General features: G+C 36.5%; 1 protein-coding gene across 10 annotated transcripts in view; it reads right to left on the bottom strand.

The window, feature by feature from the left end:
* CDC42BPA (CDC42 binding protein kinase alpha) overlaps positions 1 to 15,771 on the bottom strand; it is a 187,188-nt gene that overhangs the window by 104,335 nt on the left and 67,082 nt on the right. For all 10 annotated transcript variants that reach the window (XM_027659323.1, XM_027659324.1, XM_027659332.1 and 7 more), the window contains exons 4-6: positions 14,846 to 14,929; positions 10,399 to 10,494; positions 5,468 to 5,616 (exon numbers count right to left, since the gene is read on the bottom strand). In XM_027659323.1, the coding sequence (XP_027515124.1) occupies positions 5,468 to 5,616; positions 10,399 to 10,494; positions 14,846 to 14,929 (329 nt within the window). The remainder of the gene's footprint in view (positions 1 to 5,467; positions 5,617 to 10,398; positions 10,495 to 14,845; positions 14,930 to 15,771) is intronic.

The raw sequence follows: 15,771 nt of genomic DNA, 5'->3' as shown, positions 1-15,771 counted from the left end.
AGTCAAATAGCATTAACCTCATACAGTCCCCACTGCAGGTCAGATGCCACCCCGAGGGTACACTATGAGAGCAGCTGCCAGCATTTGTACCATATGGGGTCACGGGGCAAAATGAAAGCCCGGAGTCCATGAAGATAACCTTTGTATCCAGCCCCTCCTCAGGGGAAAAATGGAGCGGAAACACAGCCCAGATTCACAGAGCTCTCCTACCTCTGTCAAGGAATACCTTGTAAGGAAGCACCGGCTTACCGAATACTCACTAAAATAACTTTCTGTCCTGCAGTTTTCCATGTAAAACTAAACCATGCCACATTTCAAAGAAATGCATTTTCAGTAACTAACAAAATAACCTTATGTTATTTTTTCCTTATTTTTCTAGCCCTGGTTCCTTCACTCTCAGCACTTTGTAAGGACATCTTCATGTGTGTATTCAACATTATGTCTGTTGCAAAGTTTGGTAAACACTTAAAATACGATGTTGCTTTCTTTCAAACCCACAATTAGGGCTCACTTTACCAAAGGCCACGGCACTTGGCTCATCCCTGTGCCAATTCAACTCAGACATACTGCGCAGCGCAGCTAACTCCCTAGACGGGCCTTCCACCCCCTAATTTTCCACTTAAGTAAATTAATGATCAGGAAAGATGGGATACACCCAGAAGACAGAAAACCACTTATTCAGCAAGACAAAAATGGACACGCTGGCACAGAAACTTATAGTTGAAAGTGAAATGCATCCTACAAAGAATCCCAGATTTCAGCTGCCTGCTAACAACAGTAAATATTTCAGGGATGTCCCTAAGATGATATCTACTGAGGACAAATAGTACCTCCTTGTCAAAAGCAAAGAGGCTGGTCTGATAGGGAAGAGACAGTTCTTTTATCCCTCTAATGGATTTATTCCCCTATGTTCAATATTTCTCAGAAAGGATGTCACTTCCACAGAGAATTCTGCTGCTCTACATTTTAAGAACTCAAATGTTCCAGTGAAGCTCAGCTTAGAATTCAGAAGCTGATGGAGAAAACAGGAAGAAAAAAAAAATAACTGGTGGTTTAGAATGCTAAAATCCTTCCAACTAAAAGACAGCAGCAACTAGGAATCCAGAAACACATTGATGGAGCTAACTGTAACCTCACATACCTTCTGGATGTAGGCATGTTTATGCTTTGCATGCCTATCTTTTCACATGCAAAAGACAACATCTGAAATGTATGTAACTTAAGAGTTTGCCCTGTAGTCTTAACTATCCTCCCATAAACTTAACCAACAAAAATAATAATTAACATAGGTGCCTCATAATCCTTCCAAAATATTTTCTTAGTAAGAAGGTAAGTAAGGATTGTTTTATCATTCAATAGAAAAAGACGACTGCTTAATGTGGGTCTGTGCCAATATACGAAAACTATTTTAAATTAATATTTTTGCAGTGATCTGGAAGATCATGAGCCTAAATGCTGAACGCTCCCTAGCTGCAAACTGGCTCTGCCCTGAATCACTGTGCAACCCTGCATATTAAAAATAGGAAGAGGAAAGAAAGTCAAGATAGAAATTATTTAAGCACATTAACACTTATAATTCCATACTATTCAAGAAGCTGGAATGTCCCAAATTAAATTTAGGACAGAAACAGACTTAGATGCACCCTTACTAAAAGGTCTGCCTCGGAAGACAGCACAAAAGGCAGCAGCACAGACACAGGGCAGGGGTGTGCAAAGCCACCAGTGGCACACTCACTGTGCCTGGCACTAGGACCTCCCTTTAGGGCATCTTCTGCAATCCTCAGGGGAAATCTCCTTCCCATGGCAACCAGGCCTTCTCAAATCTTTTTAATTAAAAGGATTTAGACAAAACCAAGCATTTCCACTTTACATGAAACCTAGAGAAAATGTGGTTCACCAATAACATCATGGAGGAGTTGTAAAAAAAGGAAATTTTATGTGTTTGAGGTAATGTAACACACATAAATAAAGTGTAGCTACCTAACTTGAACTGATAAGAGTTTTACTGCAGCCCACACCTGGATATCTGATAATGCATGTAAATATAAGCTTTTAACATATGCCACGAGGAAGAATCAAATAACAACACAACCTTGAAACTGAAATTAATATTAGTGCACATGGAGATTTTTTTCAGAGGAAAAAAAGGAAAACAAAGAAATGGTGCAAAAACTATATAAAAGACAAATTGACGTTGATGCCTAATAAATGGAAAATCTTACCCTGTATGATCCTACAGTTTGCAGAAAACTGGCACAAGACAATATTTAACCTTGGCCTACAAGCATGCATCACTTCATTAGCACAGATTTGTAATTTAAGGTATCGGGGTAGGCAGGTTCACATGAAGCCCCAAGGAATTCGTGCATTTGTAAGAGATACATACACTTACATTCCTTCTCATTGTGAACACCTGCACCTATATTTAACTTCAATGAAGTTTTCTGTCTAAAGCTATCCTTGGAGCTGTCAACATCACTTGGTAATGCCAGTGCTGGTGCACTCATAACAATTGCAAAAGCTACAATACATATTAAAGAAAAGGCCATTTTGTTAATGTTTTGAGCCATCATTTAATTATCAGGTAAAATACCACATAATTTTTTCACAGAAATTAATTAATCAGAAATGAAAAATTATCCAAGTTTTATGTTCTGATTGACGTTATCTCGGAAATATTGTATCACATATTCATTTGAACTAAAAAGTGGATATAAAGGGGAAATATCAAGAATATCCTAAAAATGCTAGTATTGATGTTGTTTTCAGTTAGCAACTTTTCTCTTTCTTAATTTCATTAGGTATCAGGAGACAGCTTTGAAAACTTCATTCAGTTTCCCTGCACAATTTTATTAATACCTAGATTTTGATCTCCTTCCCTCTATAAATTCATCCTGTAATCCCACAATGCTAGTGCAGAAATGTCATTCAAATCTGGAACTCCAAAACCCGAAATACAGTCATCTAAGTAATGTTGAGGTTTGTTTGTATTTGACATTTCAGAAACTTGGCCAATGCACTTCAAGAAAGAAAAATGTCTTGCACTTGACACCGGAGTGGTCTACACACAAATAGCCACTGCCATCAGAATCACTCCCAAACAAAACTAACTGACAACAAAAAAAATGATTAATGCTAGAAAAACGCAACAGGAGTGACACAATTAGAGTAAAAACAGACATATAATTTTTAAAAGGCACAGAAACATTCAGAGAAAAATAGAAAATTATCATCAAACTACAACACACTATGCATGGTTAATGTGAAAATCTATCCTGAAAGAACTGGGGCACTAAAAGGAAACAAAACAAAGCAATCTGCTACCTCACTGTACAAAAAAAGCTTTGACCTAAACATGCCTAAAGCATGGTTTCTAGTTCAGTAGCTGCAACTCAGATCAAATCCTGATGCACACTGGTTATTCATCTGAAATATCACTACTGCAGCTGCTATATTAATCTACCCTTTAGTAGTATTTCCTCCTTCTTCTCCTATGTCCTTTGCTTAGTGCAACACACTCCCTAGAAAGGATGTGGCCACCATGGTTAAACTTTCAGGAAAAGAGCATTAGTGGCATTTAGATGATATGCTTTCTTTTCCTTTCTTCTGCTTTACCAGTTGCAAACATCTTAATAAAACTAACAGTGGAACAGGTCTTGTTTCAAAGGGTGATCATTTAACATATACTCAAGTGCTCTTTACATTTTTAATCTTGCCAAACATGCCCCTATAAACAAGCATTGTATTACAGCAGTACTAATGATAAAATGCCAAAGTAGCATTGAGAACTTTATAAACATATGAACCTAGCTGGCAAAGCCACAAGTCAAACAATAAAGGACTGGGAATGTACAGGGTTTGTTGTTTTGGTTTTTTTTTTTAATTACACATTCATAGCAATAAATATGCAAGCATGTTGTTTTCAACTGCAACGCTACTTAATTTTCACCCCAAATTTTACAGCAACACCTATTTCATCTTGGGGACATTAACTGTTCGAGGATGGAAACATCACATCTGTTGCATATTACATGCTAACAGTGCTGAATTACAAAGGTTTTGATCCGTTTGGAGGAAAAGGTAGGGATTTGTTCTTCTGCAAAGAATAACTACTCCATATGCAAACTCACTGGATAAAAGTCAACTTATGGAATACATGAAGTACTCTGGACCTGGCAACAGGAGACAGCATCTCACCAATTTACCCACAAAGATATTTTAAAAGTTAGATCCAAATTAAACTGAAAGCAAAAACCTTTGACATCAGGTCCTAAGCAAAAAAATGGTTTTTCAGAAATAACACATTTGAAATTTTCAACATTCAAGAAGAGTATTCTGTCTGGGTTCTCCCATAAGACATTATCACACAAAGCTCTCTTTAGCAGGTAAACATAGTTCTTTAACAAAACTATCACACTGCAAAATATTCCAGAGGTCCAATTTGCAGCTTAGCACCACCCCACCTTAAAGCACTCCTAGTTACACATCTTTCAGGAAAGGCCAGAATCTCAAAGAAAACAAAACACAACCTTACTAACACACCAAAACCAACCGCAATACACTTGGAAAAATCCCCAAACCACCTTTTCTGCAGTGAAGCAGCCGAATGGGAACAGTAAAAAAAGGTACAGTTAGTATAGACTCTAACTAAGGGTGATAGAGGGATGTATCAAACAAGCTCATTCTGCCAACTTAATGATTTAGCTTAAAGAACTGGGAGTTTTCCTCCTGACTTCTGTCAGAGTCAAGTACATCTGTTGAGCGCACTTGAAAATTCTGCCTCTTGTAAGGTAATCTCTCCCTCTCCATACAAGAATTACCAGGGAACTCAGTGGAGAATTATATATTAAAGAAAAGATGACACTAGTTTTGTGGAAAAATCAATCACAGTCTCCAAAACAGCTAGACATGAATGACTTAATATTTTCCTTTGAACACAGTATTTTTTTATATACATATGTATATTTATATATGTACCAAGGTATCACAATTTAAGTACTTCTATTTATTTAGCATAATGCCCTTACTCTATTTTAAAGATAATTAAAGTCCAAAATAAAATGATGATAAAAATTCAAAGTAGACAATGGTGTGTTTTCAGCTTCAGTACAGATTGAAGAGATTAATGAAGAAACAGAATTTGACCTTTCAATAAACCTGTTCAAAGTTGATCCTATTTCACAAACAGGTTTCCAGTTTTGCTTTTATAAATAATGGATCATTAACTTTCAAACAAACCAGTGTGCAAGATTCATGAGATGCATTTGGATATTCGTTCATGCCTGTGACCATATGGTACAAGTTTAGCCACATTTCCAATAAGCACAGCATGCAGACAGGTAGGTTCTATCGTGCTTACTATTGCAGCAAGTACTCGTTACTAGCTTAAACTCTTTCAAAGGAACTACTTTCAGTCCATCAAGTAACTCCACCACTCCAAGAGGAATCTGGAGCTCAAATTACTTACCTGTGAACATAATGCAACTGATGAACTGAATCGATGGCTATCACCATTTCGGCCAAATAAAAACGAGCCATATCTTCGGGTAGTCTGTCCTCAAACTTGCTGAGCAATGTAAGCAGGTCTCCTCCAACATAGTAATCCATAACCAGGTACTGTGGAGTGGGAATGGTAAGAAAACAGAGAGGGGAAAAAAATACCACAATTTATTGTGGGAATCACAGATTAAAAACTAACTGAAGCATAAAAACTAATATATTGCAAAAAATATTATGGGCATTAAAAAAAGCTAACCAAGATACTCAGATGTTCAGAAAACAGTAGCTGGTTCAGCTGCATTTTAATACTTAGCCTACTTGAATATATTTCGTATTTATACCTCTCCAAATACAGTAAGCCTCATGACAAAATAGTATCAACTTTAACCACTGTCCCATCACTAAATATGGAATATTTAGATACTCTGGATTCCCTTATGAAGACAATATCCTTTGCTAGAATGCAAAAGGAGTAGAGGATTAAAGCACAGACCTATAAAAATTAAACTAACTCTATTAATTTGTAATCTCATTTATTTCCCAGGCTTCCCTTTCCCTTTTTTCCTACCATCTTCTTTTTCCATTAAACAGATACTTTTGGAGAGTAAGGTTTTTAGACTACTCAGATTAAGGTAAAGTCTGAGAGACCTCCAGTGGCCCATAGTTCCAGAAACTGCTGACATTGCTCATGATACAGGATCTGGCAACATAAAATACAAGATGTTACCTTCTCTAGTTGAAATTATGGAGAAAAATAAATTTGATTTCTGGTGTATTAATGAAACAAAAAACTTACTTGCCATTAAAGCAGATGACTTTAAAGAAATCAAAACCTTTCTGCACTTTACTGTATTTACAGAATGAAATGTCACTCTTTTTAGTGACAGTCAATATGACTAGAAAAAGTGAAACTTAAGTGTGAAACTCGGGACTAACATATTTTTAGCTTAGCTTAGCTTGTTTTAATTGTGAAACAGCAACTGGAAGGGCAAATGGGGAAAAGAAAAAAAATCAAACTAATAACTAACAAACTAATTATAAGCATTCTAATTTAACACGCACTGATATGACGTTACTTTCAAGCATCATTGTGGACAGATTAACTGGAATCATAGAATATTCTGAGTAGGAAGGATCATCAAAGTCCAGCTCCTGGTTCTGCACAGGACAGCCCCAAGAATCACATCATGTGCCTGCAAATGAATTCCCAATGAAGTACAGAGTACCTGAAAGCTACTGCTTAGAGTTCCAATCTCTGTTTCCAGGAAGGTTGCATTAGAAGCAGTGACTCTTAACAGGAGTATAAATACTAAAAAATATTAAAGATGTAATAATGTATATCCCAATTTGATTCTTTAAAATTTTGATAAAGCAACTTAAAGGAGTTTTTTTTAATTTGTTCCCTGTATTTGTTTAAGTCTTTCCCATTTTCAGAAAAAGACACTAAAATATGTGGAAAAAAATCTGCTAAATTATACCAGCTATAAGGAGGATGAGGTGCAGGCAGAAATCTTACACCTGTTTCTTTTCCCTCATACTTTCCGTAACAATAAGGGTGATGAACAAAGATTTTAACACCCTAATACAGAATAACTTGGGCATTCTCATCGATTCCAAGTGCATGAAGAAAGTGCAAAATCCATTTCCACAAGACTTTAAACGTGTTGACAATCAAATTTTCATCTGCTGCTTTGTGACATGAATAATAAACTTCTTAAATTATGCTCACAAGCCTTTTACAAGATAATACCTTGTAAATATCTTTACAAGATAAATATCTTCTATTCAGTGGTACTCCTACGCTCCCTCCAAAACAAGATCTATAGTATTAGTTTCTTATGTTTTACAGTTTTACAAAAATACATTAAGCCTTTGGAGCTTCAGTTATTCATTATTAACTGATGTATATTGTATAGACATCTCCAAGAGCTTAACTTATTGCTTTGAAAGCATACTGAAAAAACCTCTTAAGATTCACCTAGCTGATGTGGATCTGTACACTCATTCTTCAGGACTTTTAAAACCCACACAACTAAGTTACTGGATATACCAAAAAATGCAATTTTGGTTCTCATGACACAGGATTCCCATTTTGCTGGAGCCACACAGTAGTCTAATGATAAGGAAACCTTCAACTATTCAAATAATCCAACAATGAAACCGTACCTCAAAGTATTAAGTTGTGTAAAGGAAGTTAAACACATGTATAGCACTGAGAATTAAATTTAACAACTGAATTTTAAATTAAAAAATTCCATCAATGTATAACATCCTATCCAATGTCAACTATCCATATTCTTAAAAAAAAAAAAAAGATTTTTTTTTAAGCTTTAAAAATGCTTTCTAAATGTACATAATCAATCTAGATCTATCCAAGTCTCAAATACTTCTCAAAACCATAGATTTAAGAACACTAAATTCTAGTAACTAGTGGAAGTTTAACATGGGAATTTAATACATTTAGTTTGGCTGAGATATCTTGAGATATCTACTCCAGCCTCATTTGTTCACATAGGGTCCGCTAGAGAAGGCTGATGATGACTCAGTCCAGTTCGGTTTTGAGTATCTCCAAGGCAAGAGACTCCACAACTCCTCCCTGGAACTTGTTCCTGTGTTTGACTACCTTCACAGTAAAGACAGGTTTTCCTGTGTTCTGATGAAACTCCATGTATTTCAGTTTGTGTCCACTGTCTCCTGGCCTCTCATCAGGCACTACTGAGAGGAACCTGGTTCCCCTGTCTTCATTCCCTCCCATCACTTATTTATACACATTGATGACAGCCCCTCTCCCAAATCTCCATTTATTTGGGCTGAAGAATCCCAGCTCTCTCAGCCTCTCTTTATATGAAGGATGCTCCTGCACCTTAATCATCTTTCTGGTCTTACACTGGACTTGTTCCAGTAGTTCCATCTCTCTTTTGCACTGGGGAGCCCAGAACTGGACACAAAACTTCAGATGCAGCTGCAGTAGGGCTGAGCAGAATGGAAGGACCTCCACTGACTGCTGGCAACACATTTCCTTGCAGCCCAGAATACTCCTGGCCTATTTTGCCGTGAGCCTGCATTGCTGGCTTACAGTTAAGCTTGTTATACACCAGGACCTCAAGCAAAGCTGCTTTCCAACCAGTTGGCCCCCCAGCATGTACTGGGTTTATTTTATTACATCCCTTGTTGAACTTCCTGAGATTTCCCTCTGTCCAGTTCTCCAGTCTGTCGAGGTCTATCTGAATGACTGCACAGCCGCTTCTCCCTATTTTTTTAACACCTGTGAACATGGTGAAGGTGCACTCCGTCCTATTGTCCAGGTCATTTACAAAGAACTTGGCACCAGTTTTGATCCCACCAATTGGCCTCCAACTGGACTTCGTGTGACTGATCACCAACCCTGGGCCCAACAGTTAATTTTCACTCCACCTCACTGCTGCTTATCTAAGGCACACTGGTCAGGTTGTCTATGATGATGTTCTAGCAGACAGTGTCAACATCCACTGCTCAACCACATCTGGTGCTCAAATCTACAAATTTTTTTTTTTTTTTTAAGGTCAATTTTTTACACATAATTTTAATAAAAACCATATAGAGAATTAGTGATACATTCACACTAAAAAGATACAAACACCCCCAGTATTACTGATATTTTCCCCAGCAGGCTGCAAAACTAGCTCCTGTTAGCAGACTATCAAAGGTAAAGAACAGAACTTGCTCTGTGCTTAGAGAAAATAAGGAAACTGGTAAAAATAAAGTAAGTTCTAATAGGTTGTGGAATATATAATATTTTCTTTGAAATACTCTTAATGGTAAGACCAGAATTACAAAAAAACATGAGATTTTTTTACTGTCCCCATTAACAAAGCATGAAGCTGGCTGGGAGGTATTTAAGCCAACAGTCAGACTCACAAATGCAGAGCCCAGTTTCTATACAAATTCACCAAAATCCATGGATTTCCAAGTATCTGAGCTGACAGAACAGAATGCAATATAATGGCATATACAAAATATGTAAATGGCAATATAAAAAGCATTGAAAGTCTGCAAGAATTCCATGTATAGCACTTCTTTTATTGGACAGATTGGGAGCAAAAAAAAGGCTGTGGCTGTATGGTAGATTTCTAAGAAATTATTAGAATTACTAACAATATAGAATCCAAAGCACAGGGCAATAAAACACAAATAATCAAAACCCATCAATGTGTAGTTGTTTACTTTTCAGGTATAAATATTATCAAAAGTCTTATCACAATCAAAACATATTTAAAGTGGCAAAGATTTCATAGAAAATGGGCACTTTGTCCTCATATTAGCTTTTTTCTTGCAAGTCTTTCAAAATACTTGAAAACTAAATAACGTCAAAGAGACACTTTAATCTACAATTATAGCTTCCAACTCTTATTTATGAAAATTTAGGGGCATTCTTCCATGCTGCAATAACATTTTATCGCTTTATGACATCTTAGTGGGCTTAAGTCCTCAAAATAGCAAAGACCAATCAAAATGAACTGTTGTTTCAAACAGGGCTACTCCGTATTTCCCTCTGTAAGATCAGCAATGTTAACCACAAAAATTAAAGTTGAATAGAAAATTTATGTTAGTAAGTGCACTTTTACTTTTATGAACCCAATTAAACTGGAGTGACAAATTGTAAGAAAGAATATGCAGGCAGACTAAGGTTTATCAACAAATGCAAAGTGGTTTAGAAAACAAAGCTGCATTTATAGCAGAACTTTTCAAAGTTTCTGACCGGTCTCCACCATTCAGAATCTTATGCACAACATCACAGATCCTAATATGGTCTGTATGGTCCAGAACACAAAATTAACAAATAAACAAACTACATTTCTGTCTCAAACCACAACCAAGAATCTGCATGTTCACCCATACATACATAAAAGCAACACTCACTAAATAGTTTTCATCCTGGAATGCATAATGTAATGTTGTGATCCACTGGTTATCTCCATTCACTAACACATCTCTCTCTTCTCGAAAACAGGCTGTCTGAAGAAGAAAAAAATAATTATAGCCTTTTAAGTAAAATATATAAAGAAAAACATGTTTTGACTATTTTTTTTTTGGGGGGGGAGGGGAATCAAAACCGCCTCTCAGTTAAAAAATCATTTATTGCAGTATCCAAACATGACAAAATCTACAAAAAAATAAATATGAGAAAAGCCTGCCTTCTTCAAATTTAAACAGTTGTGCTTCTCTATAGCGTTTAGTGAGGCAAAGAGATAAATAAGTTGCTGCTTCCCATTGTCTAAAAATCCTAAGCCAAAATCCTGAAGTATCAATAATGACAGAATAGCAATATATGATTAAGAAAAAAAAAAAATCAATAATGGCATTAGATAATTTTAACTGCAGTAGGAGTCAGAGTGCTAGAATCTGGAGTCTTCTGTCATTGTTTTATTTCATCATGCCCTTAGCCTAGTTTTACATTTGAGTTTTCACATAAGCAAGGTTCTTTTCATTTGAAAGTTGCTGCCAATAACTTCCATGTAGTCATCATTTGATAATCATTAACCAGTTGGGGTTTTCTCCACACCCGATACTCAGCAAAAGTAGAACAGAACTGAATATTGCTCTTGCCAGATATAAACTCTTGATGAGACATCCCAGGGGGTTTCCCCTCAATATACTTGAAAGAAAAAAAGAAGGCAAGAGGTGCCTTCACCGTAAGTGGAACAGAGGAGGAGCAAGAACCACCAATAAATGTTAAGGAATACCTAAGAGAAGGAGAATACAGGTTTGTATGAAACAAAAGAAGATAAAATGTGAAACAAATAACGAAGTAAAAAGCAGCAAGGTATTTAATTCAATGAAGGTCTTTCAACTTGTCCTGAGAAGTGAAAAAAATACCTCAGCAAAAGCAACTCTGCAGATGAAAAGACAAAAAGAAACTACAGCAAAGAAATAGGATAAATCTTTCGAAGGAATTGAGTTCTGAAGCGAATATGACAAGAAAGCAAAAGGTACCAAATACCAAAGCCAACACACAATTTTGTTATGAAAAAAATATCTAAAAGATAGTGCAAAAGAAAGAATAACATTGTATGGGCTGTATTTAGAAGGCAGAGGGAGAGTTAGAGACAAACACAGACCATATTCTCTTCCAGCACACTCTGCTCTTCACAAAGATGTTGCATCAATTTGAACCCTTGCTCTTATCTCTTCCATCTTTGAGATAGTCAAATTCAAATGAAATTCAAGCCTTTTCTTTTTATTTTTTCAATTTGATTTCCAAACCCAAATAAATCCCAAATCTGGAAATATCAGAACTTTAGCACAGCTATTGCTGGCTGTGAGATTTGGAGAGTGAAGACCAAAAAGTGAAATATCATTAGAGACTAAGCTATGCACAAGAATATATGCAGTAAAAAGAGAGCAGAAAATAACTCTCTCCTCCGAGCAAATAAACTATACTTTTTTTTTGGTGAATACAGTGAGTAAGAATAATGCAGACGAGGAAAAAGAAAGATGACATACTTTAATCATAGCACAATGCACGAGATAAATCAGTGAAATTTGAGAAAACAGCAAAACATACTTTATACAAATACCTTCAAAGGTTACTGAATGAAAAATAGACTTGGGGTGGGAGAAGGAGTAATGATCATCTTCAGAAAGAAGAAAAGCTGTTTGATGCTTCAGCTTGATTTTTTTCCTTCCTTGTTTGTAAACTCTTTGACATATTTCAGAGAGAGATAACTATGAACTCTTGTTTTCACAAGTATAAATAATATGTACTTTCTCTACTCGTTATGACACAATTCATAGGATTAGTTATTAGAGAGTTTATATAATTCCACTTGGTTTTGCCATGATTTAACAGAAGACTATGCCATTCCTTGAGTGCTCTAGACATCTACCTCCAGGAAGTATGCCTAGAGCTGAGAGCAACAGCTATTACCACAGTAGATCACAGGTGAGACAGTAACAGCTAGTCTAAGTGGTTCATGGCAAAAATAATGCAACAACAACAAAAGAAAAGTTGGTAGCAGTAGTTCTTTTAATTGCTCTAACAGCTCAATTAAGCTTTTTTTTAAATGAAGCCTCTTTTTTTTGTGCCTTTCATTATTCCAGCATTAACTTCACCTTCCCCAGGCAGTCTCCTTGAATTGTTGGCAGAAACCTCCAGAGGTCATCTGACCCTACTCTCTTTCACAGTAAAGCCATCTCAGTGTTCTGGTTATATCTATACCGTTATCATGGCCTTCAAGAAGCAAAGAATTTGACCTGCTCGACTGTTTGGCGCTCATGTCTTACAGCTCGGAGTTAGCACCTCCAGGGAGTGCTGACTGCTTCCATGCTGCTAACATTTGTCCTGGTCTCTCCTGAGCCTCATCTGGCACCAGTGTGGCACACATGTAACTCTAAGTGACTGTCAACGCTCAGGGTAACAGGTTTGGGAGTGCAACAGCAAGCTGTCATACACTTCCAGGTACTCCTTGTATCAGTAATGCTCCCAGTTCTACATCCCACCTCTGAGTTTTCAACAGTGACAAGTATCTGGAAAATTTATGCTACGTATAATACAAAAGAGAACACTGACTTTACAACTTGTGTAACTTCATTGTAACATACAACTGCTCTCAGAGTTTGCAGTCGTCAAACTTTGTCTGGCATTCATGACCCTCTTCTGAGCATGTATTCCCTTTTTACTTTGCCCAATGACTCCCACTCCCCATGCTGTTGATACAGGGGTATACGAACATACACATCTATCTGTATGCTGCTCTTGCATTTTTGGACTGCCTGATTTTCTTGTGTATTTCAGTGTTAGTGCAGCACACAGTTAGCAGAGCCAAAATGGGTCATTTTCCCCAGGAGCAGTAAGAAGTGAGTTCATCAACATTTAAAAATGACAGGTTAGGGTTGTGGAAGGTCATGCTTTGTAATGCATTTTCACTCCAGATGGTTCTCTTTCCACTGTATACCCATGGGTTACAAATACATGGAAAAACATAGCTGTAATTCTTTTTAGGCTAACGCTTCAGACTTTCAGAAATTCAGCTGGACCCATGGGAAGAGTATTTTTAATACCTTGCATAGAGAAAAAATTTTCAAACCTATTTATAACTGTATTTTAATGAAAAGAAACAGTTTTCAAACTCACTTTAAAAGAGTACATTTAAAAATAGAGTGGAACTTTATTTCTGGTCTTTTCTTTTTCACTGAAATAATAAAACTTACAGTAGTGACATTTGTCTTGGAGAGAAATACCTCTGTATCAAGATTAATGCTAGATTGCTCAGTATCTGAGTAATTTCTGGATAAAAAGGAAACACATTGTATACATCTACCCACAATCTGCATGCCATTTATACTTCTTAATGTGATAACATTTTCATTAAAAGAGACAGGATATGCACAATCAGAAATTGGCTTTAATTTGTCTGAATACTTTTTTTCAAAAGTGTTACGGTTTCCCATTGATCTCATTTCCTACCAAGATGTAATTAAAACATAAATGCGGAAACCAGAACAAACTTGGAAGCAATTGAACAGCAAGGTAGTCTGAGAGCAACAAAGTTGAGGTCTCAAATAAAAACTGCAACAGTCTATTTTTAGGCATTTTATTTTTAGTATGCATAGATTAGGATTTTAAAGCAAATTAAAGGGTTAGACACATGTTCCATTTAAAATTAATACACAGGTCTTCGGGTGTAGAGACTGCATTTCATAAGTTTCTTTCCAAAGGAATGCAGGGAAATATATCAAGGACTTTATGAAGAGCTGAACTGTATAATGACAGTAGGAAACTAAGGCAAAGCAGGGCTGGTAAAGCTGTTGTTCCACCTTTTTCAGACACAAAATGGACTCCAGTTTTAATGAGGAACTTTTTATCACAGATTTTTGCAGATGGACATTTTACGAAACATGCACTCAAATTTGCAACTTTTATCTTTCTGATTTTTCAACCTACTAATTGGGCCTTGACTAAATTCTAACTGCTGATAAACTAATAGGTTTGGTGAGTTATAGCTCAGCAATTACCTTTTTAAAGCTCAGTAACTACCTTCCATGATGGAAAAGACTTGCTAAAGACTACATTCCTAAGTGGAACAAATGCATTTAAAGATCACTTGTGGAGCTGGTAATTCTTGAGCAATTACAAAAAAGGTATAATGTCAAAAACATCCAGTCCCACCTAAGTCAAGTTTCCATGCCATTTTAACCCTTCTGATGAACTGTTTTAAGCTTATTTAATATTAATGTTTATACTGTCAGTAAATTGTGAAGCACCTCCTCAACCCCTCTAACACACAGAGAGTCTCGTGGACAGAGAAGTGACAATTCAGCAAAGTAAGGGGGTGTATGATCATGGAAAACATTACTGTAATCTTACTTCAGCTCTCTTCAGCATCTCCCACTTATTAAGTATCTTCATGGCAAAAACCTTATCTGCATTCTTCAGTTTTACCACTGCAACCTGGAAAAGGGAAAGATAAATAAGTTACAACATGAAAACACATCTTGTTTTCATTTTTATGTAATCTTTCAGTTTTGGAGGTTTTGTCCTGAGTGTTCCGGACATGTTTTTACCATCCACACAGTATCAAGCCATTGCCATCAAGAAAGAAATATCACAACAACAGAGGAAACTTCCACGTCTATTGTAAGCTTTCATTATGTATCACAGTCTCACTATGTATCATTTTTTCTAGGTGACTGCCAATGAACAATGGTGTTTCTGAGCATCACAACTCTTGCTCTATCACACTCTAATGAGGCTGTCTCTGGCACTGTGCTTTATGTTCCTGGACTTCAGTCTACACACTAATTTAAATTATAGAGGCGTCAAGAAAAGGTAACAGCATAGCAGACTGTAAATCAAAACAAACAAGGTATTTGGGGTTTTAAACAAAATCAGTCTGTAGATTTGCCATAAAACAACTTCCACTCTCATTTCATATAACATACCAGATTTTCTTCAAAGGTAGTATGACTTCATACTTTTCTCCCACCTGACGTTCAATGAGCTCTTTATCATGCCTGTTGTCAGTAGCAGGGAAACAGTGAAATCCACAATTTCTAGAGAAGTAAAACTTAAGGAACACAAGCCTGCCCACCTGCCCCTCCTCCCCCCATAGCTTCTGAAACATTAAATATCATAGGCCTCTGTAATAATAAATTAACGAAGTTCACTGACACAGTCCTTTTCTGAGAATAGTAGTTTTGTTTAGCTATAATATAAGCTAACATAAAATATTTTTAGGAAAAAGGGAGGGAAGAAGTATACACAAATATGTTCACACAGTTCAGGCTTCCGTG

The sequence above is a fragment of the Corapipo altera genome, unplaced genomic scaffold, assembly GCF_003945725.1.
Source record: "Corapipo altera isolate COAL_440 unplaced genomic scaffold, ASM394572v1 48, whole genome shotgun sequence".
In the NCBI taxonomy this organism is placed as follows: domain Eukaryota; kingdom Metazoa; phylum Chordata; class Aves; order Passeriformes; family Pipridae; genus Corapipo; species Corapipo altera.
The sequence above is the reverse complement of the archived record's forward strand: the minus strand, read 5'-3'. Positions and strand labels throughout refer to the sequence as shown.